We start from the raw sequence: 25,471 nt of genomic DNA, 5'->3' as shown, positions 1-25,471 counted from the left end.
TGATTCCAGTGTTTTTTATATTTCATTTATTGCACCTTTCATTCCCATAAGATCTGCTATTTTTCTATATATGCTTTAAAGTTCTTCTTTGTGTTCCTCCAGTGTCTTCTTAATATCCTTAATCTCTTTAGCCATCTCATTGAACTTATTAAGGAGAGATTTGTTTGAACATCTGCGATTCGTTGTCTCAACTCCTTTATGTCATCTGGAGGCTTATCTTGTTCCTTTAACTGGGCTATAGCTTCCAATTTCTTGGTGTGGATTGTAATTTTTTGTTGGTATCTTGGCATCTGGCTTTCTAGAGTATTTATTCTGGGTGCAGTTTTTCTCTATAGTTTAGGGCTTCCTGCCCTTTCTCCCTTGCTGGTTGTGCAGTAGGAGCCAAGGACATAGTTGGTGCTGTAAGCTGTGGAGGAGGCTGAAGCTGCCCTCATTGCGCCAGGGACCAATAAAGCTTCTCCCACCTTTCTCCTTTGCCAGAAGTAGGGACAGAGTCACAACTGTGTGGAAGAATCCAAGTTGTGCAGGCCTAGATTTTAGTTGCTCAGAGAGCCTGATGAAACTTCACTTCCCGGGGATGGAGCTGCAGGTATGGGCAGCAGTCTATGCAGTGCGCGTCCAAGATGACCGCAGTTGCCCTGGTAGACTTCTGATATTTCAGTCTGTGCCAGCCAGAGTTCCCTGCAGTTGTCTGTATAGGCTGCTGCTGGGCTCCTCAGCCTCCTCCCTGCCAGAGGCGGGGCTGAGGCCTAGGCGGGCTGCAGGCTGATCTGCGTGAAAGAAACTGTCAGCCCCGCTTCCCCCGAGGCTGGGGGCAGAGTCAGAATAGCCACTACTGGCCTCTTTCTGACGGGCTGGTTCTCACCCCAGCTGTTCCGAGGGTTATCTCTTAGCCAGCCATATCTCCCAATCAATAGGCAAAATCGGGAGCCAACCATCTCCTCCTCCCCTGGTTCTGGGAAATGGAGCCCCCAATTCCTGCCACAGAACAACGCCTGGGGCGTCTCATGCTGCCAGAGTGGGGCAATCATTGGCCTCCGTGGCTTGGCCGGCAATTTCCCGGAGAGGCTGGTGCAGGTCCCTGCAGCTTCCTCCCTGCTGGAGGTGGCACTGTAGCCTAGGCTAGAGCTGCAGTATGATCTGGATGGGAAGAAACCAATTCCCACCAGCACTGGGATCCTCAGTCTGCCCTGCTTCCCCTTGTGCCAGGCGTGGAGTTCATATGGTACCTCCGAGCCTCTTTCTGACCTGGACAGGCTCAAACCTTACCTGTTCTCAAGATCATACTGCAGCCCACTGAATTTCCTCATCATAGGTGAAATCGGTGCCCAGTCATCCCTTCCTCTCCCGTTTTGGGGAAGTGGAGCTTTCGATTCCAGCTGCGGAACAGCTCCTGAGGTGGGTTGTGCCTCCAGTGGAGGATGGGCACCGGCCTCTGGGGCGTGGAGCCTCTACTTACGAGTCTTCTCTGCAGATGGGTAGTCTCCTCCTCCCACTCCTTCATGGATGTGGCAGGATGCTCTTCTGGCCTCCTGGAGCCCCCAAAAGGTGCTTCAGCAGCTCCAGAGAGCTCTGGGTGTTTGCTAACTGCCCTGGAGCAGGAGCCGACTCCAGGAGCTCTTTACTCTGCCACCATCTTGCTGGTTCTCCCTTACCCTTATTTATACTGGCTGTCACTAAAATGTATGTTCTTCTAATGCTTTTTTAGTAGGTTTTTTTTTTTTTAACATCTGAATCTTCTGGAATTTAATGTTAAATGTGTTCTAACTAAGGTGCTCATGTGGTTAACCATTTCTTTCAAGAAATTAACTGATGTGTAGTGCACCCTTAAATTCTTCTATTGTAGATGGCTTATATCTTTGCTGGGATACTGTTCCTTTGGACTTGTCCACTCATTTGTCAGTAACAGTTATTTTCTTAAAGGTTTATTTATATTTATTTATTCCCTCCCCTTGTTTGTGGTTCCTGTCTGCTCTCTGTGTCCATTTGCTGTGTGCTTTCTGGGTCTGCTCATCTTCTCTGTAGGAGGCACTGCGAATTGAACCTGGGACCTCCCATGTGGGAGAGAGGCACTCAGTCCCTTGAGCCTCCTCAGGTCCCTGGTTTGTTGTATCTCTCATTGTCTTTTCTCTGTGTCTTTTTGTTCCGTCATTTTGTTGCTTAAGCTCGCCTTCTCCAGGAGGCACCGGGAACCAAATCCGGGACCTCCCATGTGGTAGGTGAGAGCTCAGTTACTTGAACCATATCTGCTTCCCAGTATTGGTTTTAATTATTGCACTTTTTGATACATGATAGAACAGGTTCTCAGCTCACTCCCCCACCCCTACCCCCCGCTATCAGCCTTTTTTTCTGCCTAAATTTTTTGGCTTAGAATGATTGTACACTTTTTTCCATCTAAACTCCAAGTTAATTTTTCAAGTTAAAAATTATTGTGATTATGTTTGCAACTGTGCAAAATTTATATTCTAATTTAGGTAGAGATGAATTAATTTTAATCCTCATATCCCATTACATTTAGCTAGAACTTTTCAGTTTGCATTGCAGTTTCACATTATTCTCTTTTTTAAGCTTTATAGTGATCCTCTGAGGCACAGTTTGCAGGCTTGGCTGCATATTGGAATCTTCTGGGGAGTTCTAAAATTCTGTGTTTTTTTGTTTTTTTTTTATTAAAGATTTTACTTTATTTAATCCCCCCCCCCACCATTGTCTGCTCCCTGTGTTCATTTGCTCTTTGTTCTTCTGAGTCCGCTTGCATTATCAGCAGAACTGGGAAACTCTGCTCTTTTTTTGTTGCATCATCTTGTTGTGTCATCTTGCTGCATCAGATCTCTGTGTGTGTGGTGCCACTGCTGGGTGGGCTGTGCTTTTTTCATGCGGGGCAGCTCTCCTTGTGGGGTGCACTCCTTGCACATGGGGCACCCCTGCATGTCATGGCACTCCTTGCACGCGGCAGCACTGTGCGTGGGCCAGCTCATCACACGGGTCAGGAGGTCCAGGGTATCAAACCCTGGACCCTCCATATGGTAGGTGGATGCTCTATCAGTTGAGCCACATCTCCTTCCCTGAGATTCTGTGTTAAATGATACTGGGTACAGGGTGGCATTGAGATTTTAAAGAAACTCCCAGGGATTCTAAAATGCAGCAGTGTTTTAAGAACCAATGCTTTTAGGGATTTGGCCAGGTAATACTGAAACTTAGAGAAGCTGTGATTTGCTTAGAATTATACTACAGGTATGTGGTGAAGTCCGGTCCAGGCTCTCAAGGTAGTGTTCTTTATTCTTACTTCTGAATCATTCTCTTAAAAGTTACTGAAATTGAAAATTGAAGACTGTGCACAGTTGAGTTAAAATCTGAATTTAGGTTATATTTGGGGATAAACTTTAACTTTTAAAATTTAATTAATATCAGGACGTTTTTATTCCATTCAGTGTCTTTACCGAGTTTTTCCTACCTTTTGCTTTTTTAGCAGGTTAAGGAAGGTGGATATACTGAGTTTTTATTTTGCTGCTCACAAAGTTATTTTTTCATTTTTTAGATGGAAACCCACATTTTACTTGAAATAACTGTAAAAACTTTCTTTTCTGGTTCTAGACCTACAGCTGCAGAACTGTTACGGCACAAATTTTTCCAGAAAGCAAAGGTAGGAAATTTTGGCTTTTGATTATGTGTACCTATGATGTTCCTCAATTGCCCAAACTTATGTTCACTGTTCAGAAGTTCCATTTCTTAAGATGATTGTATTTTGGAGGAATGGTAGATCAAATAATTTCAGCGGGTACTATGTACACAATTTTTGGTGATTAAGATAAATCCTTTCCTAAAATTAATTTTGGAATTTAGCAAATGCATTTTTTCACAAATTAAATATCAGGTTAAATTTATAATGGTAACAATAAATAAATTTTGTCATAATACAATCTTTGAAAAATATTGAACTCTTATTTCAGGGTTTACTATTAAACTAATAAACACCTCATTTCCCAAAGATACCCTATAAGTGGGATGTACTGTAGTTTAAATTTGGGACCATGATCCCAAAGGACCTGATAATGCAAACTTTTCATAGATAATGGTTTATCTAGTACATGTAAGCTTTGTCTTACTTTATACAACTTTGTGCAGCAGTAGTAATGTACTAAAAGAGCTTCAGAGTAAAATAATGGAAGTCTTTCTCATTATAATGGAAGTCTTTTAAATATAATTACTATATCACATTTTAATTGTGAACATTTCTGTGACTATTTTGGGTTTTTTTGATTCGATAAGAACTTCTAGTAAGAAGAAAATTCTCATTTTTCTTCTCCAGAATAAAGAATTTCTTCAAGAAAAAATTTTGCAGAGAGCACCAACGATTTCTGAAAGAGCCAAAAAGGTAAATGAGATTTAATTCAGTTTTCTTGGGAAAGTGCATAGTATATTGTAGCTTCAATTTTTCACTTTGAATGTATATGTTAAGTAATAATTTATTAACAGACTGAATATTGCTGATTTTATTTCAATCCTGTATATAATATTTTTATTACATTGATAAAGCAAATATAATTAGGATTACTTTGTTAGCTACTAGAATAAAAGGTATGTTAGACAGTAATTTATGAATTAATTCTAAATTCTGTTAAATTCCTATTTCCAACTACCAGAGTAAATTGTGACTTTACGTAGCATTTATAGCTTTGGATATAAGTTAGAGTATCCTATGCTAGCTCCAAACTTTCTACTGGTTTTACTGAAGAACCAAAAGAACCTTGTTATGCATATGTGATATCTTCGATCATTAATGTCAGTGAGAGCTAGAGAATGCATTCAGATCCCCGTTTGGGTGAAACATATTTAGGAGTTTTCCCTTCCATGATGCTTTTATGGACATTTGGAACAACAGGGAGGAGAACACCTCCCTTTTCCCCCCTCTTACTTCTCTGCTCAAGTAGATTTGTCCAGTGTAAAAGAAATGAGGCAATCTAGGTTTATGCTGATTATAGAATTGAAGGAGAAATAAAGACCCTCTGCTTCATGTAATACAGTGGTAGATTTGTAAAATAATATACTGAAAATAATTATATCTACTTGTTGGCTTATTTTCTTCCATAGGTTTTGTTGCTAGGGAATTCTGATATTGATCAAAAGGTTGTTGATTCAGTTGATTAATAAAGCACCAGGAGAGTATATTAAACACTTTGAAGTTATATTTTTTACTAAGCAGTAGAAGCTCAAGTAACTTTTACTTTATTTTAGGAATATATCTGCCTGCAGAATATGATACTCAGATCCGTTTATCAGTGGGAACCTTCTTTCCTTCCTCAAGAGTTCTTGAGAAGCACCAACGAGTTACTATTGTCCAGTCTTTTCTCCCAAGACTTACAATTGTACCATTTTCCCGCCTTCTTCCTCAGGATCTTTGTAATTGCTTCACCTTTTCCCTGAGGTGTTCTTGTCTCAGATCAGTGGTTATCATCATTACTGCATGTCAGAATCACTGGGGACTTAAAATAAAATAACAAAACACCAGTGTCATCCCAAACCAATTAAATTAATACCTCTGAGCCATGGGGTACAGGAGTAGCCATTTGGCTAAACACTGAGTTCATTCCCTCTTCAAATGACACTTCTTTGGAATAGTTTTCTCAGACTACCTTAATAGAATAACAACCTCCTGTCACATTCTATCCCTTCACTCTACTTTATTATTCTTCAAAGTGCATTTTACTCTTTGACATTTTTCATTTATTTGTTTATTGTCTTTCTATACCATTAGAAGGAAAGCTTAATGAGGGACTTTGTTCATTGCTATATTTTCTGTAGATTAGAAAAGTTCCTGGCACACAGTAGTACTCTAAACATTTATTGGATGTTTGAGTGAGTATTAAAATCTCTAATTATAATTGTTTACAATAAATCTCAAGTGAGAGACATTCTGATTTAGTATCTTCAGTCTGATTCCTTTAAGAAGAGTGAACCTGAAAAAAGATCACAGAGTAAACACCTGTATTTAATTCTACCCTTTTGTCCCAAAACTCCTACTAAAAGAACTGTTAGGACATAAAATGAAAAGGCATAAACCCGAAGGACAAGGAATCAGATAGTGACCACTGCAACCAAATTTTCAAAGCCAAAAAACAAATTAATGAGTGGTAAGTGACTTGGCAGATGAAAGGAATCCAATTGCTATTGTTGTAAGGAAAGTTTAAAAGCCCCCCAATATGAGGGAATTAGTGGTACCAGATATGTCTAGAAATGACAATGGAAATAAGACTAAAAGTAGGAGGTATGATTGAAAGTCTGTTTAAGGTAGATTCTAGTTCTCCTCCCTCATCAAATTGACTGTGGTGTTAGTTGTACAGTTATGTAAATATATGAAAAAACATTGAATTGTATACTTTAAATGGATCAACTGTATAGGATGTGAATTATATCTTGATAAAACTAAAGGACCTATTTGGAGACTAGTACCAACAACCACACAGAGCCCTTGGAAACTGAAAATTTATAGAAGATAGAAAATAATTCAATACAAAGTATATAGAATAAAGTTGATGTTATTCCCCAGAAAGGATAGCCAAAAGGTCAATAGGTATGTAACAGGAGAGAAAAGAAGACAACATTCGAGGATCATTTGAGAAACTTCAGCATTTGCATAAAAGGGGTTCCAGAAAAAAAGAGTATTGAGAAGAAAACAATAAAAAAAAAAGGATATCTTTGAAGAACTAATTCAAGAAAAATTTCTAAAACCAAGGGTCATGGATTTCCAGATTGAAAGAGCCTGAGTACCAAACACACTGAATGAAAATAGACCGACAGACACTGAAGGCACATTATCATGATAGGTCAGAATACTGGGGGCATAAAGAAGATCCTAAGCCTTCAAGAGAAAGAAGAAATGTCATAGGCAGGATCAGGCGTCAGAATGGCCTCCAAAGCCCCACTAGAAGCAAGATCACAATTGTCCCCCTCCCCCCCCCCCACTTTTTATTTGCTCTCTGTGCCATTCACTGTGCGATCTTCTGTATCTCTTTCTCTTTTTGTCTTCTCATCTTTCTCCTCTAGGATTCACCAGGATTTGATCCTGGGGACCTCTGATCTGCACCACTTCAGTTCCTGGTCTTTGCTGTGCTTCACCTTGACTCTCCCCTTCGTCTCTCTTTCGTTGCATCATCATCTTGCTGTGTGACTCACTTGTGCAGGCACTGACTCACCATGCGGGCACTTGGCTCACCACGCAGGCACTGGCTCACCATGCAGGCATTCACCTCACCACGCAGCTACTTGGCTCACCAGGCAGGCACTGGCTCGCCATTTGGGCACTCATGTGGGCACTCAGTTTACCACATGGGCACTTGCCTTACCACGCGGACACTCAGCTCATCATGCAGGCACTTGTCCCACCACGCAGGCACTTGCGTGGGCACTCAGCTCACCATGTGGGTACTCGGCTTGCCACGCAGGCACACTTTCTCTTCTTTTTCACCAGGAGGTCCCAGGACTTGAACCAAGGTCCTCCCATATGTAGGCGGAGGCCTTATCACTTGAGCCACATCCGCTTGCCCATTTTAAAATTATGAAAGAAAGAAAATGATTTCTAACAGACTTTTTTTTTTTTCAAGTTAGGCCAGTAATTTATTAAGGAACCGAGAGAAGAGAAATTAGAGAAAATTGCAGATTATAGGTCCCAGGTATATTTGTGTGCGGTTCCAGGCAGGACAGGAAAAGGGCAGAACAGGGTAAGAACAGGGCTAGAACAGTGCAAGGGGAGAAAGGAATAAAAAGAAGAGGCTGATTTAGCTTTCGTGCTGGCTTTTTGACCCATTGATTATTTTGCCCCTAACTTAGACATTTTTACCAGGGAAACTGTAAGTGAAATATGGAACTGGAATCAAGATATGTTCAATTATGCATGGCTTTCATAATTGTACTGTGCTAATAGGGGAGGAGATACCTAAACTAAGAACTGGGACATCATGTGATCCAGGGAACATGATCCTCTGGATGATGATGATAGAGGGAGAACTGAAATAGCACACCTGGTGTGAAACCATTCTAGACGGAGCAGATTAGGAGGCTCTGGTGAGAGGCTTCTTAAAGAAGATAATATTGTTAGAATACCTAATGTATTTGAGTGTGGTAAAAGGAGATTTACACACCTGGGAGAGAATTTGGGGAACTTATGCAGGAAAGAAAAGTAATGGCAATAAAATAAGGCTTAGCTGTGAATATTATTTGCATGATCTTGTTATATAAATAACAAATATTGATCTAATCAAAACCACAATATCCCTTGAGAAAAGAATGAACGATTGATAATAGGGTTAAATTCTCATCTTCTGTATAGTGGGAAGTCCAATAGATCTTTCCTAAAACCGGAAGAATCAAGTAGAGTGATATGAACACTTTATTTAGCAAGGTGAATCTAAATTCCAAAAGAATAAGCTAAGTTGATTTGAAAGTGTTGTCTGTGGAAAAAAGAGGATGGAAGTCAAGAGATTGTTTTTCTTCACGAAGCTTGTACAGCTCCAGGACTATGTAACTATAATTTTGATTTTAAAAAAGATTAAGATTAAAAATAAGAAAAAGGGATAGACTCTTCTTTGTCTTGGATGTATTTATTTTGGGGGCTCAAACTTCCTCTTTTTTTTTTACTTTTTAGGACATTAAAATTTTAATCAGATTTGACTTGTGACCTCAAGAAGGATTTTGATGTTTTAGGGCTTTAAGGAAGGTCAGTGGCTAAAGACTCATAGTGGATATTGTGAACAGAAGACAAGGGAGATTTGGAGTTTATGAATTTGCATGGGAACATGTAAATCTAGAGAAAATAATTATTTAATATGTTGAAGTAGGAGGAGGAGGGGGAGGAAATATGATTGAATATTCTATTTAGTAAATATCACACACTTCCATAATTTGATCTTTCTTCCTAATGAGCAGGTTCGGAGAGTACCGGGTTCCAGTGGTCGCCTTCATAAGACAGAGGATGGTGGCTGGGAGTGGAGTGACGATGAATTTGATGAAGAAAGTGAGGAAGGGAAAGCAGCAATTTCACAACTCAGGGTAAGTTTTGTTAAACTAAATAAAGAATACAAGGCTTAGTGACAGAATTTTTTTTGAACAACTTACAATTCTGTGTGGAATTAACTGGCACATCTCTTTGAATATGATCATATTTAACATGTATTAAAAAAAGACTCAAATAGACTCTTTAGAGATGAAAATCACATCTGAGATGAAAAAGTGCACTAGTTGGGATTAATGACCAATTAGACAGTACAGAAGAGGCATAGCAATAGAAACTTCATCCCTGGAGTCTGCTAGACTTCTCCCTGAAAAGGAACAACGCACCCCCTTTTTAAGTTGTTATAACCTGGATGTCTGCCTAGGGGGCATGTGTGCATGTGTGTGGATGTGTATATTTGCTTGCCACAAGCTGTGAAGACAAGGGCCTTCCTTTTGGTTTGTTTTTGTCATTCTTGCCCCACTTTAATGCTTCAAATTGATTGCTGTGACTTGATCCCGGGTATAAAATAGGAGTGTGTTGAGGTCATCCTAGTCTTGACGGCTCAGGACCTTTCATGTGATGGGTAGAGGGTGTATGGTGGTGTACCTCTGCCTACTTCTACAATCTGCTCTGATGCTTATGATTTTCTCTACTGATGAACATTGACTATTTGGTGACCTTCTTTATCAATTGAGTCTAGTCTTTTTGCAGAACTGAATTTATAATGTTCTTGCCAATGAAACACTGGCAAAAATTTATTAAGTTTTGAAAAGCTCTCCAAAAGATAACAAATATAAACATACAATAATACAATCTCCTTGCTTACATGGTTTCTGATGAGAAATCCAGTGCTATTCTTATCTTATACATAAGGTATCTTTCTTTTTCTGGCTGCTTTTTTGTTTTCAATTTAAAAACGATTTATTGACGTATATCATTCATATATGGACATACATAAACATATGTGTATAGTAAAAGTTGTTAACTTACAAAATAAACATGCATAACTTCATATAGGGTTCGTATACATCACCCTACCACAAATACCTTGCAGTTTTGTGAGTCATTTGTACCAAATTATGAAAGAGAATCATCAAAATATTTCTACTAACTATAGTTTTTTAGAATTGGTGCTTATTTTCCCCAACCCTCTGTATTATTTTGTTGTTGTTGTTCAGAAACCATGATGGATTTATTGAGTTTCTGTATTTCTTGTAGAATCAATGTAGTTTGTGCATTTCTAGGAATCTATACATTTCATCTAGGTTTTCTAATTTGTTGACATACAGTTTCTCAAATATCCTTTTATGATCCTTTTCATTTCTGTGGGGTTAGTTGTAATGTCCTCCTGATTTTATTTATTTGCATTTTCTCTTTTTTTTTTTCTTTGAGTCTTGCAAGGGTTTGTCAACTGTATTGATTTTCTCTAAGAACCAGCTTTTGGTTTTGTTGATTTTCTTTGTTGGTTTTTAGTTCTCAGTTTCATTTATTTCTGCTCTAATCTTTGTTATTTCTTTCTTTCTGCTTGCTTTGAGATTGGTTTGTTGTTTTTTTTCTAGTTCCTCCAGTTGGTCAGTTCTTTAATTTTAGCTCTTCTTTTTTAATAGAGGCATTTAGGGGTATGCATTTTTCTCTCAGCACTCCCTTTGCTATATCCCATAAGTTTTGATATGTTGTGTTCTTGTTTTCATTCATTTCGAAAAATCTACTAATTTCTCTTGTAATTTCATCTTTGACCCACCGATTGTCTGAATGTGTTGTTTAGCCTCCATATATTCGCAAAGTCCCCTTTCCTGCCTGTTACTGATTTCCAGCTTCATTCTGTTACCATCAGAGAAGGTGCATTGTATAATTGCAACCTTGAATTTATTGAGAGGTGTGTTGTGTCCCAGCATATGGTCTATGCTGGAGAAAGATCCATGAGTACTTGAGAAGAATTTATAATCTGCTGATTTGGAGTGCAATGTTCTGTATATGTCTGCCAGGTCTAATTTGTTTATTGTATTGTTCGAGTTCTCTGTATCCTTTTTGATCTTCTGTCTAGTTCTATCTATTGATGTGAGTGGCAAGTTGAAGTCTCCAGCTATTATTGAGAGATGTCTATTTCTCTTTTCAGTTTTGCTAGTATTTTCCTCATGTATTTTGTGGCACCTTGTTTAGGTGCATAGGAATTTATGACTGTTACTCCTTCATGATGTATTGTTTCTTTCATTAATATATAATGACCTTCTGCATCTCTTATAACTTTTTTGCATTTAATGTCTGTTTTGTCTGACAACAGTATAGCTACCCCAGCTCTTTTTTGGTTATTGTTTACATGGAATATCTTTTTCCAACCTTTCAACCAACTTTCAGATGGTATATATCTCTGCGTCTTAGATGAGTCCGTTGTTAGGCAGCATATTGATGGTTCATGTTCTGTCAGCCTATATCTTTTGATTGGGGAATTTAATCCATTTACATTCAATGGTGTAAATGTGTAAATGCATTATTTATTTCCATCCTTTTATTCTTTGGCTTTCATTTGTCATATCTTATTTTCATCTGTTTTTTCACTCTCTTGGTTATCCTTTCTGCTATTCTTTCTTCTATTCTGTCCTCCAAGCCTCTCCTATCTTTTTCTTTCAGGCTGTGAGGCTCCTTTTAATACTTTCTTCAAACACTGATTCTTTTTTACAAACTCTCTTAGTTTCTGTTTATTTGTGAATGTTTTAAACTCACCTTCATATTTGAAGGACAATTTTGCTGGATACGGAATTCTTGGCTGGCAATTTTTCTCTTTTAAAATTGTAATTATATCATACTACTGTCTTCTCGCCATCATGGTTTCTGGTGGAGAAGTCCACTAAGTCTTATTGGGCATCCCTTGTATGTGATGCCCTTGTTTGCTTCTCCTTTGCTGCTCTCAGAATTTTCTCTTTATGTTTGATGTTTGCCATCCTGAATAATATGTGCCCTGGAGTAGGTCTTTTTGAATTTATTCTGAGTGGAGTATACTGTGCTTCCTGGAAATGTATACTCATGTCTTTCATGAGAGTTGGGTAATTTTCAGCCATTATTTCCTCAAATACTCTTTGTGCCCCTTTTCCCTTTTCATCTCCTTCTGGAACTCCCATAACACATGTTGGTGCACTTCATGTTATCATTCAACTCCCTGAGCCCTGCTCAAGTGTTTTTTTTCCAATCTTTTAAAAGGTTTATTGACGTGGGAAGCAGCTGTGGCTCAACTAGTTGGGCTCCCATCTACCATGTGGGAGGCCCTGGGTTCGCGTCCTGGGACCTCCTTGTGAAGGCAGGTTTGCCCACATGCTGCGGGGAGCTGCTGGCCTGGGTACCATGGAGTTCCTCCTGGCCTGCCAGAGTTGTGGAGAGCTAACTGAGCAAGGTGACACAACAAAGAGGAAAACAAGCAAAAACACAGAAGAGCATGCAACGAATGGACACAGAGAGCAGACAGCAAGCAAAAAAAAAAAAAGCTTAAAAAAATTTATTGAAGTATATCACACATACGTAAACATACATAAACAATAAGTGTATAGTAATAGTTGTGAACTTATAAAACAAATATTTATTACATCATACAGGACTCTCATACCTCACCCACCCTTCCACCAATACTTTGCATTGCTGTTAAACATTTTAAAGTAAGGTTTAAAGAGCATTGTCAAAATATTACTACTAACTAAAGTATTTTCCCCCAGCCCGCTTAATTATTATTATTATCTTTATATCATTTATATATGAACATATATAAACAATAAGTGCATAGTAAAAGTTGTGAACTTACAAAGCAAACCTGCCTAACATCAGACAGGGGTGCCATATATCAACTCTCCACCAACACCCTGCATTGTTGTGAGACGTTTGTTACAAATTATGAAAGAATATTGTCAAAATCTTATTACTAATTATAGTCCTTATCTTACATTTGGTGTATTTTCCCCCAATCCATCCTAATATTATTTTTTAAATATATTTTTTATGACAGAAATTGTAAACTTATAAAACAATCATGCACATGTGCAGATTCCCAAACAACGCTCCCTCAATCAACACACCACACTGGTGGAACATTTGTTACAGATAAGATAATATAATCTGATTGTTACCACATCCATAGTGTGTGTTTGGCACACATTTTCCATATTGCCCCATTATCAACACAGTTTATCTTTGGCATAGATGCAAGAATATATTACATTATAACTGCTAACCACCGTCCATTGGTCACTCCAGTTGTATTTTTCCCATGTTTCTCCACATTCCCACCACCCTACAATAGTGATAAAAGTTTGCTCTAGCTCACAAAGGACACTCTTGCATCTGTACCATCAACCACAATTCTCATCCACATCTTGGTTTACTGTGCTATTCAGTTCTTAGATTATTCTCAAGCATTCTAACAATAGGCATTTACAAACCTAGACTACCTTTTTCAGCCACATCCCCATTTATAAATTAGCTGTTACTCACTACGTGTTACCATCCACTGGATACATTTCTACACTTTTACAGTAAAGCTAATTAAAACTTCTGCTTACATTAAACATCAGTAATCCATCTCAGTCCTCATCACCTTTAAGAATCCACACCTACCACCAGGTCTTGAAGATATTTTCTGACAATTTCTTCTAGAAGCTTTATGGCTCCTGCTTTTATTTTTAGGTTTTTGATCCATTTTGAGTTAATTTTGGGGATAAGGTGTGAGGTAGGGGTCCTCTTTCCTATTTGTGGCTATGGATATCCAATTCTTTCAGCACCATTTGTTGAATGGCCCATTCTGCCTGAGCTGTGTGGGTTTGACCGGCCAGTCAAAAATCGCTTGACTGCGCATGTGAGGGTCTGTTTCTGAACCATCAATTTGGATCCCTTGTGTCTTACTTTATGCCAATACCATGCTGTTTTTACCACTACAGCTAGGTAATAAACTTTAAAGTCTAGAGATGAGAGTTCACTTTTCCTTTTTAATATGTTTCTGGCTATTCAGGACCCTTTACTCTTCCAAATAAATTTGATAATCATGTTTTCAATTTTTAAAAAAATGCTGGTGGAATATTAATTGGAATTGCATTGAATTCTGTATATCAATTTGAGTAGAATTGACATCTTAATGACATTTAGTGTTTCAGTCTGTGAGCATGGAATGTTCTTCCAGTTATTTAGGGCTTTTTTGATTTAACATTGAGTTGCGGTTTTCTGAACACAAGTGCTTTACATCCTTAGTTTATTCCTATTTGAGTTTTATCTGTCATATTTTATTTTCACCACTCTTTTGACTCTTTTAGTTACTTTTACTGATATAATCTTTATTTCTAGACTCTTTTCCAGGCCTTTCTATCTTGTCCTTTTTTTAGGCTCTAGACGCCCTTTAGAATTGCCTCAAAATCTGGTCTCTTGGTTAGAAATTCTCTGTTTCTCTTCAACTGTGAATATTCTAAACTCACCCTCATTTTCAAAAGACAGTCTTGCTGGATATAAGGTTCTTGGCTGGAAGTTTTTCTCTTGTAGTATCTTAAATATATCATACCACTGTCTTCTTGCATCCATGGTTTCTGGTTAAAAATCAGCGCTTAATCTTATTGGATATCCCTTATATGTTATGAGTTGCTTTTCTCTTGCCGTTCTCAGAATTCTCTCTTTGTCTTTGGCATTTGACATTCTGATGATTATGGGTCTCAGGGTTGATCTAGTCAGATTTTTTCAGATTGGAGTATGTGTGCTTCTTGGACATGGATATCTATGTCCTTCAATAGGGTTTGGAAATTTTCTACCATTATTTCTTCAAATATTCTTTCTGTCCCTTTTCCCTTCTCTTCTCCTGGAACACCCATGACATGTGTGTTTGCATGCCTTTTGCTGTCATTTAGTTTCCTGAGAACTTGTTCAGTTTTTTCCATTCTTGTCTTCAATCTGTTCTTTCTATGTTGACTTTCAGAGGCCATTTCTTCAAGCTCACCAATCCTTTCTTCTGCCTCCTCAAATCTGCTATTATATGATTCCAGTGTTTTTTATATTTCATTTATTGCACCTTTCATTCCCATAAGATCTGCTATTTTTCTATATATGCTTTAAAGTTCTTCTTTGTGTTCCTCCAGTGTCTTCTTAATATCCTTAATCTCTTTAGCCATCTCATTGAACTTATTAAGGAGAGATTTGTTTGAACATCTGCGATTCGTTGTCTCAACTCCTTTATGTCATCTGGAGGCTTATCTTGTTCCTTTAACTGGGCTATAGCTTCCAATTTCTTGGTGTGGATTGTAATTTTTTGTTGGTATCTTGGCATCTGGCTTTCTAGAGTATTTATTCTGGGTGCAGTTTTTCTCTATAGTTTAGGGCTTCCTGCCCTTTCTCCCTTGCTGGTTGTGCAGTAGGAGCCAAGGACATAGTTGGTGCTGTAAGCTGTGGAGGAGGCTGAAGCTGCCCTCATTGCGCCAGGGACCAATAAAGCTTCTCCCACCTTTCTCCTTTGCCAGAAGTAGGGACAGAGTCACAACTGTGTGGAAGAATCCAAGTTGTGCAGGCCTAGATTTTAGTTGCCCAGAGAGACTGATGAAGCTTCATGCCCCTTCTCCTCTGCCTGGAACGGGGATGGACCTGCAGGTGTGGGCAGCAATTTATGCAGTATAGGTCTGAGATGACTGCAGTTGCCCCGGTACACTTCTGATTATTCATTCTGTGCCAGCCAAAGTTACCTGGATAGGCTAGTCCAGGGCCTGCCAGCCTCTCCCTGCCAGAGGTGGGGCTGAAGCCTAGGCTAGGGCTGCAGGCCATTTTGGGTAAAAGTAACCGGTTCTTACCGTCACTGTGATTTTCAGTAGCCCACCTTCCCCTTATGCTGGAATCAAAATGGAGGCTACCGGTCTCTTTCTGACCTGGATAGGTTCATACCTGAGCTGTTTTTCAGTTCTACTTTAGCCAGCCGAATTTACTAATCAGTAGCCAAAATCGGAGGTCAACCGTCTCTTCCTCCCCTGTTTTTGGGAAATGGAGCTTCGAATTCCAGCCACAGATAGCTCCTGGGACGGCCTGTGCTCCCAAAGGAGGATGATCACTGCCTCTGTGGCAGTGATTTCCCAGAGAGACTGGCCTTGGTACCCCAGCTTCTTCCCTGCTGGAGGTGGCACTGGGGCTTAGGCCAGAGCTGCAATCTGATCTGGATGAAAAGAAGCCTTTTCCTACCCGCGCTGTGGTATTCAGTCTGCCCTGCTTCCCCTTGTGCCAGGCTGAGATTTAAGGTGGAGGCTACCAGCCTCATTTTGACTTGGACAGGTTCAAACTTCATCTATTCTTAGGGTTATACTTTAGCCCTCTGCGTTTACTCATCAGTAGCTGAAGTTGGTGTTCAACCATCTCCTCTTTTGGGAAGTAGAGCTTTCAATCGCAGCCGCAGAACAGCTCCCTAGAGCTTGTGCCTCCAGTGGAGGATGTGCACCAGCCTCCGTGGCATGGGGTGCTCTACTTACGAGTCTTCTCTGCAGATGGGCAGTCTCCTCCTTCCACTCCTTCAAGGATGTGGCAGGATGCTCTTCTGGACTCCTGGAGCCCCCAAATGGGTGCTTCAGCAGCTCCAGAAAGCTCTGGGTGTTTACTGACTGCCCTGTAGCAGGAGCCGACTCTAGGAGCTCCTTACTCTGCCACCATCTTGCTGGTTGTCTCCCTGTCAATTTTTTCCATTTCTTTCTCTCTCTGTTCTTTCTTTCCAATTTCAGCTGCTCTTTTCTCTACTTTGCAGATTATTCTATGATTTGAAATCTGTTGTGTACCTCTTTTGTATTTCTTATCTCACTTATTGTGTCTTTCATTCCCATGAACTGTTATTTTTTATCCAAGATTTCAAATTTTTCTTTGTGCTCATTCCGTGTCTTCTAAATGTTTATTTCTTTAGCCATTTTGTCCTTCCACTCCATGATTTGATTTAGGAGATTTTGTATTATCCTCATTAATGAAGCTGTTTCAAGTCCTGTGTCTCATCTGCAGCTTTTATATGCTCTTCCTTTTTGTTTTATGGCTTGTAATTTTTTGCTGATGTCCAGGTATCTGATTCTGATGCTGAGTTTAATCTGATGTTCGGTTTCTTTCTCTTGCCTGGGAATTTACTCTTAAGTAGCTGTCTGCTAGCACTGTTCTTTCACTCTTGGTTCAGCTTGTTCTAGATATTGAGGATTGCCACTGTTTAGCTGCTTAAACCAGGGCCAAGTAAGTACCCAGTAATGGGTGCAGGCCAGTTTCCAAGGACCTTTTAGAAGGTGGCGGTAAAGGTACCTGCATGTCTCGTTTATTAATTCATTATTTTTCCTTTTTCATGCACTTTTCTCGTCTTGCCAGTTGATGGTGCTCTTCGGCAGACCTCTCATCTTAGACCCCAGGTGCTAGGGGCAAGCCATGCCGTGTACCTCCTCAAGCAGGTGGGCGGGACAGGACGTTGTCCTCAGGACTAGCCAAGCCTCTGCAACTGACTTGCTCTAAGGCTGTTCTCTGCCTTTGGCCTGCCACACCTTCTCTCCCTCTGCCTCCTAAGCAACCAGCCATGGGGCAGTAGGGAGGGTGTTTGACAAGGCACATTATCTTTAGCTCCCTTCAGGCTCTCAGGGCCAACAGTGTCCCTGCCCCACCCTGCCTGGAAGTTTGCAGCTCCTCCAATGCAGCAGACCAAGTTCACTGAACTGGTCCGAATCTGCTGTACACAATCTGAATCTGCTGTAAGTAAGCTGTGGCCCTCTCTCTCCCCTTTCTTAGGGAAGTAGATCCCTGCAGCCCCCATGGTCTGCAGCCACTGCAGTCCATAGCTGCTGCCGTCCGCACACTGCTCTTTGCTCCATAGGTTGGGGGAAGGGAGCCTGCTGCTGCTTATGCAGTTCTACTCAAGGGATTTTTCAGTAGATGGGACTCCTTTTCATCACCCCTCTCTCTTCTGGGTGGTGTCTTCCCTTCCTCTGGTGTTCTGATCCCCAGAGCAGCCTTCCAGACAGTCACTGCCTATCCTCTAGCTACTTTTTCTGGGAGAAAAGTGATTCCCCTGCCTCTCTAATCCTCCATCTTCCCTGAAGTCCTCTCTGGCTGCTTTTGAGATTTCTTCTTTATGATTGATTTTAAGCAATTTGAATGTGTTATGCCTAGCTGTATTTGTCTTCATGTTTCTTGTGCCATTTGTTGAGTTTCTTGGATATTTTGGTTTATAGTGTTTGACCAAGTTTGGAAATTTTTTAGCCGTTATATCTTTGAAGTCAGGGAGTTGTTGGTTTCCTCTAGGTTCTTGGCTATGTTGCATAAAAGACTTTTAAGAACAAGCCGATTTAGTTAGGCCAGTACAAAGAATTTATTGGGAAATGGGGGAAAGAACAGAAATGGGAGAGAAGGACAGAAATATGCACCGAGATTTGATGGGGGCTCCTCTAGAAGAGTGGGCTTTGACTTGTGTGGTCATCTTTTAAGCTATTAATTATTCTTCCTGTTGCTAATGCTAAGGGGAAGGGCCCCATCTGTTAATTGGCTACCCCACTAATGGTGAAGGCCAGTGGTGAGGCCTGTTTGGAATATCTGGGGTCTCCCCTCGGCCCCAGAAAGAGTCCCAGTGTGAGCTTCAGGATCAAAGCCAGGGACTCCCCAGGGTCTCACGACCATGTTGTCTGTCGGTCGTGTTGTCTGCCACGCCAGCCACCTTCTCCCTTTCTCTATACTAAACTGCCTCATTTTCAAATATTTTCCTGCCCCCTAGTCCCTTTGAGACTCCAGTAACGTGTATTAGCCACTGCAATAACATATATTAGGTTGTGTGAAGTTGTCTCACTGATTCTCTTTAAATTTTTAAAAATTCTTTTTTCTCTCCATTTCATTTTGCATAGTTTTATTGTTAGTCTTCAAGTTTATTAGTCTTCTCCAATATAAAATCTTCTGTCAGTCCTGTCCAGTGTATCTTAGGCATTGTAGTTTTGTAGAAGTTTGGTTTGTGTGCTTTTTATAAAGTATCTTCGATGTCCCAGTTTTACTTTTTGAACATATGTAATGCAGTTCAAATAACTGTTTTAAATGTCCTTCTCAGCTCTTTTTAATGTCATGTCAGTTCTGGGTCAGTTTTGTTTCATTGATGATTCTCTTCATTGGCTTGAGGAGTGTGTTCCTGTCTCTTTGCACACCTGATAATCTTTGATTGGATGCCAGCCATTGTGTATTTTACCTTGTTGGGTGCTAGATAATTGTGATTTCCTACAGATCTTCTTGAACTTTGTTCAGAGGTGCAGTAAGCTTACTCTGGAATGATTTGATCATTTTGGATCTTACTTGTATGATATTTGGGTTGGATCAGTGTTCACTCTAAGGCTATATATTTCCTGCTACAGAAGTAGGACCTTTCTGAGACCCTGACCTGGTACCTTGAGTGATTATTTTACCGGATGGCTCTGGGCTCTGGGCTTCTAGGTTCTTGGCTTAGGTTGCATAAAATAATTTAAGGACGTGCCATAGGGTAGGCAAGGGAGTATTTTATTAAGAAAAAAGAAAATGAGGGAAGTACACAGTCTGAGGCAAGGACTGCGGGTGTGCTGCAGGGGAAGTTGTGCGTGTGGGGTCCTAGGTCAGGGCTTTTTATTTTCTTTCCTCCTCCCCCTTCTTAAGGTTGTGGCAGGGCCCCAGCCGTTTGCTGTTCTGATTGGTTGCCCCACCTGTCATTTCTCAGGGGGCTGATGGTGAGGCCTTTTGAGAGTATCTGAGGCTTTCTCTTGATGCTGAACAGGATTCTCATTCCAAATGAGAGTCTTGTGGCCAAAATCACAGGGTCTTTCTGGCTGTCACCTTCTCAGGAGGTTTCTGGGGGGTCTCATGGCCATGTGGTCTCTTGGCCATGTCTGCTGGCTATGTTGTCTGCCAGGCCAGCCACCTTCCCCTTTCACTATACTAACCTACCTCAATAGGTTTTTCCAGTCTGGCTTGTGGAACAGGCATTGTTCCCAGCTCGTGTGAGCACTAGGTGCTGTTTCATCTAATCCTTTTGGTTGGTTTTTGTCCCTATCTCAGGTAGTTTCTTCTCATGCATTCACTCATATGTGCTCTGCTGAATATTTAAGAGAGACTCTGCAGATCTTTGGGGTTCTCTCTCTGTGTAGTTCTCTCCTCTCTGGTACTCTTTCCTATCAAATTTATCTGCCTTGGTCTCACCGGACTCTCAGCTCCATCTCCTCAGCTTAGGGAGTTCACTGGGTTCCACTTGGGTTCTCCCTCCCTGTGCCACAGCCTAGAAAGTCTCAAGGCAATAAGGTGGTACAAGACTCACCTCTCTTTTGTTTCAGGTGTATCTCTCTCGCTTTGACTGCTGTCCAGTGTCTTGAAAGCCATTGTTTTGTGTGCGTGTGTGTGTGTGCGCGCGTGTGTATTTGTTTGTTTCAGGCAGGAGGGTAATCTTGTCCCTGTTTCTCTACCTTGGCCAAAAGTGGAAGTCCACAGTTGTATTTCAAGTGAGTATATAACCACCCTGAAGGGTGTAGGGAGAAAATAGAGCTAATCCAAGTAACTGTGAGCACAATATTTGACTCTCTGCTCTTAGTCTTGGATGGAGTAGATGGGAGAAAGAGAAAACTACAGACAAATCTTAAACTCTGTGTAATTAGGTTTGTTTTTTGTAGTTGTATGAGAAAAGCAATTCTAAAACACTTTGAGTGTGAACCAAGTGGGTAGTTGTTGTAGTGAGGAACAAGTCTCATTATAGAAGAAAAGACATACAAATATGGTGTTGGTATGAATTCAAGTTTTCTGATATGTGTATGTGTGGACCTGTACATATGTTGATATGCATGTATCTATTTCCTAGTCTCTCTGCTGAAGTGCCAAGAAGCAAAGAAACCCCAGTAGTGACTAGCATATCTTGTAGCCAGGTCTTGATCTCTGATGCCATTCCCTGGAGGTTTCCTTGGAGAAATAGCTGATTCCAGGGCTTGAGCAGGGAAAATAGAAGATGAACCTAGAGTATCTTTTTTTTTTTTTAATCAGGAGGACACAGCATCAGCTTGAAGGAGCTCCCACTGGCTAAATCTAGGGACAGTTTGACCACCGAAATAATTAATTATGAATAAGGAAATGGGGGAAAAGGTATGCTTGTTCATTTTAGTAGATTGTCAAGTGCTGACTGGTAAATGTAGAGGGAGTGTTGGAGGTAGAGAATCATTTTACAGCCACCATCATAAAGGTTAGATGAGGCAAAAATCATCAGTGAATGCAAAATAAAGGGGGAAATTTTGATAAGAAGCAGGATATTTGATGGCCTTAGAGTGTCTCCTCACAGATTCTTATTAGTTGCAAGGGAAACCATAGTTACTATATACTGAAGACATTGGAAAACACCTTGACCAAGTGATTAAAATTAAAATTACCCATGAGGGGTCGATGGCTATCATGTGTCTCCAGATGCGATACCCTAAGAGGGACACATCACTATGTGGAATTCCAACTAGAAATGCATATATGTCTAATCACAAGGAAAGAGCAGACAAACTGTAAGTGAGGAACGTTCTATTAAAATAAAATGTGTAGTGGGGGAAACGGTATTGTTAAAATGTTAGTGTTCCAAGTTAAAGAAGTCTAAAAAGACATGACAATTAACTGCAATACCTGATGCTAGACTACATCTCTACTGGAGGAAAATCAAAAGGACATAATTAGGCCAATTGACACAGTTGGATTGTGAGTGGTAGACAAGCTTAAAGTATTATTGCACTGTTAAATTTGCAGAAATTGGTTACTGTAGCATGAAGTTTTGTGAGAGAATATCCCTATTCTTAGGAAATACACAATAACTCATTCCATGGTATTGATAAATGGTCACTTTACTTTTTTACCTGCACCATTTGAGAATATGCAACTTATTCTCAAGTGTACAGGGGAAAAAACCCTATTAAATACGTATATGTATAATGAGAGAGAGAGACAGAGAGAGAAAGTGAGTACCCAAATGATAAAGCAGAGGAAAAATGGTTAACAAGAAGCGAATATGGGTAAAGGGTAATACCCTGGGTGTACTCTTCTTACCTAGCAACTTTTCTGTAAGATTTTGGTAAACTCCAATGTCCATATTCAGAATTACTACTCAGTATTAAGATTTACCAAATAAAGTTAGCTTAGGTTTTCATACGGCAGATTATAATTGGTCTTGTCCAGGTAAATATTTATTTCAGGTATCTGAGACTTCTCCTCAATTTGTATTAACATAACAATTTATTTCCTCTAGCCACTTTTAATTTTTGGACAACCCCCATTTATTTCTGCACCAGATAGTAGACTTAAAATGCAGCTTTCAAATCATTGTTCTTCATTTTGGCCTAAGAGTTTTCTGCATTAAAGCCCATAATCAGAATTATTCTGCTTTAAGAATGTGTTGGATAATTCACGTTCAGATTTGGTCTGGGATCTTTTACAGCTAATATATTAGTGGTAAGAATTTTAGTTTGAAGAATCATAGCCCCATTATGTTTAGTTTTTGTTGTTGTTTTTTCTTTATAACCCTCATGTTGTGAACTCTTAAAATATGATAAAATAACATTGATGAATTGCAGGCTACCTGGACAAAGAATACAGAAAAATTTCACTAGTTACTGATGAGTTACTGTATAGATCAGAATGAGTAGAAATTTACTTATATTTCAATATTATTTGCAGTTTGGAATTGACTACAAGTAATCTAAATTGTGAGTTAACAAGTCTCTTTTTTAAAATTTCTTTTAGTCTCCCCGAGTGAAAGAATCATTACCAAATTCTGAGGTAAGTTAATTGTGATTAGTGAATCTTTTGTTAAAATATATACACTTTTGTTGTGGCTTGGTTTTCATTTTAAGTACATTGTTTTCTATGTGTCTAAATGGGAAGGAGCATTTACACCAGTTGAATTTTATTGAATAATTGATTCTGAGTTTGAATGGATGCCTTTGTAGGAGATGGGTGCCATCTTACTCATTTTCAAAAGTGTCCTTTACACCCAGAACTACTTCCTTTCTTGCTTAACATTATGAATTCCTGCTTTGGCTTGGGCTGCTTTAAGTGGAAAGTAGTCTTTTTGCATTAATCTGTCGAGGAATTGGTCCTATGCCACCTTTCCTTTTTTGGAAAAAAAAAATTTTCAGCCTCTTCTCTTGCTAGATAGTTTCTATTTTTTGAGTTACTGCCTCACTCTGATAGGAGTCCTACTAAAGAGAATCCTGTTAGGCTTCCTTCCTAATTCTCACTACCTGGGGAAAATGATTGCTTCATGGGTCCATTCTGCCATGCTTTTTTCCATCTGGCAGCATCGTCATCCAAAGAGCTCAGTATTTGGTTTAATAGCCTACAGCTCTTTTCATCCAATTTTGTTCTTTCCTCTATGTGTAAAAGTTTTTTTTTTTTTTCCACTTCATTTTCACTATTAAGGGGTTTGTGTACATGGTACTGTATTATTTAAGACTGAAAATTAATACTACAACAGCATATTACCAGGCCAGCATCTCTCAGCTTTTATCATTCACTAATATTTCTGGTTCTTCCTTTTGGTACATGGTACATTAGCAATTTCCTGCCCCTTGAAGTTAGGCATGGCCATGCCAATTACTTTTGTCCCCTGAAAATAAGCAGAAGTCATATATATCACCTCCAGGAGGAAGCCTTAATGGCCTGTGTGAGAGTCCCTTTGCTTCCTTGCCTCTGCGAGCTGCATCCTTGAGTGAGGATGATACCGAGCTTAGTTCCTTAGTCCCTGCTGGTCAGAGATATACACGAAGATACAACAAAAGGGGTAACTTTTGTTGTTCTAATCTACTGAGATTTTAGAATTATTTGTTTTCTCTAATGTAACCCATTGACTAATCCTTAATTTTTCAGAGAATGATTGGTATAGTGTTTTATAGATTATCCAGCATTTTTCCTGTCATGAACTATCTTGCATGTATATGTTCTCATGATCATTATTTTGTTCTGGATAGTAGAGGTAAACATATATGTGCATGTAATTTGGAAGCTAACTAGTAGTGTAAATACTTATATTAACATTTTCAAAACTAATCTTAAAGCTCATTAAAAAAAAAAAAGAAATCCAGAACCAGTGAGTAACTTTTGAATGAGCATAAAATTTTTCTTCCCTATCTCCTTCTGGACTTTGTTTATATAATATCAACTATTAGGCCTCTGTTACTGATCTTTAATTATTTTTTCTTTTTCATCTCTAAAGTTTGGCTATTGCATTGTTGTTGTTTTTTAAATCGTTTGCTTCCAGTTTTGAGTATGTTTTAACTTGTTTTTGTACTCAACTTCACTATTTTCTCCCCAGGTCATATAAATAACATTTAAGAAGTATTTCAGGCTTACAAAATAATACATATATACCTCTGTTAGTTATAAAGCTCCATATCCATTTTTGAAATGCGTATCAGGTTATATTTTTTTAATGTGTAACGGAAAGTCCTCATGTATAGAAAAACGTGGTTTCTGCTATTTTGTGTTACATACTTAAATCTGTATTTTGCGGTACTTTTTTGCAAGACAAAGGGCATAGAATAGATGTAGTTAAAAATAAATATGATGCAGTGGGCTATGTTCAAGAACAACAAAAAAATGATATATACAACAGTGTTGAACCTCAAAATCACCGTACTAAGTGAAAGAAGCCAGACACAAAAGACTGCACAGATATGATTCAGTTTATGTGAAGTAACCCAGAAAAGGCAAATTTGTAGAAACAGAAGATTGATCAGTGGTTGCATGATCAAGGGTTGGGGATGGGAGCAGGAATTAACTGCAGATGAGCATGAGGGAACTTTTTGGGCAATGGAAGTGTTCTAAAATGGGCTTATAGTGATGATTGCACAACTCTTTAATGTTTTCTCAAAATCATCGAATTATACGCCGACACTGGGTGAATTTAATGGGATATAAATTATATCTCAAAACAACTGTTTAAAAATAAATAAAGGCCTGGGAGTATTTAACTCTCTTTTGGAACAGGTGTATTCAAAGACCAATACACTACAGAAAAACTACTTCGAAAATGTCTTCCAATCAGGCTTTCTGCTCACCTGTTAATAGACCTACCTCCCCTTCCACTCAACCTAAGCAGAACTGTGTTTTTGTTACAGCTCTTTCCAACACCTGATCCCATGGGTAATTTGCTCCAAGTTCCAGGACAAATTTCTGCTCATCTACCTCACCCAGCTGGGCAGGCGCCTTCACAGCCAACTCAAGTCTCTCTTCCACCCCCTGCAGAGCCAGCAAAAACAGCTGAGGTAAGGCAGGGATGTGCTTTCATGGTCAACTTCTGGGTAAGAAAAGAAGCAGGTAATAATGTGGAGCACAGCCTAATGTCCTCAGGTTGGCACCCTGATAGATTTTGAAACAAGTTTTAGAAATTGTGTTTTCACCATTTTAAAAGCATGTGGCATGAGAATTTGGTAAGGATCATGCTTTTTCTTAAAGCAACCAAAATCAGTTAATGATGGAAACATTCCAAAGAATTTTTTGCCTAATTTCTCTTCAGCATTT

At 39.4% G+C, this 25,471-nt stretch overlaps 1 protein-coding gene across 4 annotated transcripts in view; it reads left to right on the top strand.

Moving 5' to 3' along the window:
- The window catches only part of OXSR1 (oxidative stress responsive kinase 1), a 146,661-nt gene that overhangs the window by 112,457 nt on the left and 8,733 nt on the right, over window positions 1-25,471 (top strand). For all 4 annotated transcript variants that reach the window (XM_058290744.2, XM_058290745.2, XM_071212876.1 and 1 more), the window contains 5 exons: window positions 3,592-3,640; window positions 4,307-4,372; window positions 8,920-9,042; window positions 22,694-22,729; window positions 25,069-25,215. In XM_058290744.2, coding sequence (XP_058146727.1) covers window positions 3,592-3,640; window positions 4,307-4,372; window positions 8,920-9,042; window positions 22,694-22,729; window positions 25,069-25,215 — 421 coding nt within the window. The remainder of the gene's footprint in view (window positions 1-3,591; window positions 3,641-4,306; window positions 4,373-8,919; window positions 9,043-22,693; window positions 22,730-25,068; window positions 25,216-25,471) is intronic.

This window comes from Dasypus novemcinctus, chromosome 31 (assembly GCF_030445035.2).
Source record: "Dasypus novemcinctus isolate mDasNov1 chromosome 31, mDasNov1.1.hap2, whole genome shotgun sequence".
Lineage (NCBI taxonomy): Eukaryota > Metazoa > Chordata > Mammalia > Cingulata > Dasypodidae > Dasypus > Dasypus novemcinctus.
This window is presented reverse-complemented; position numbering and strand designations above follow the sequence as displayed.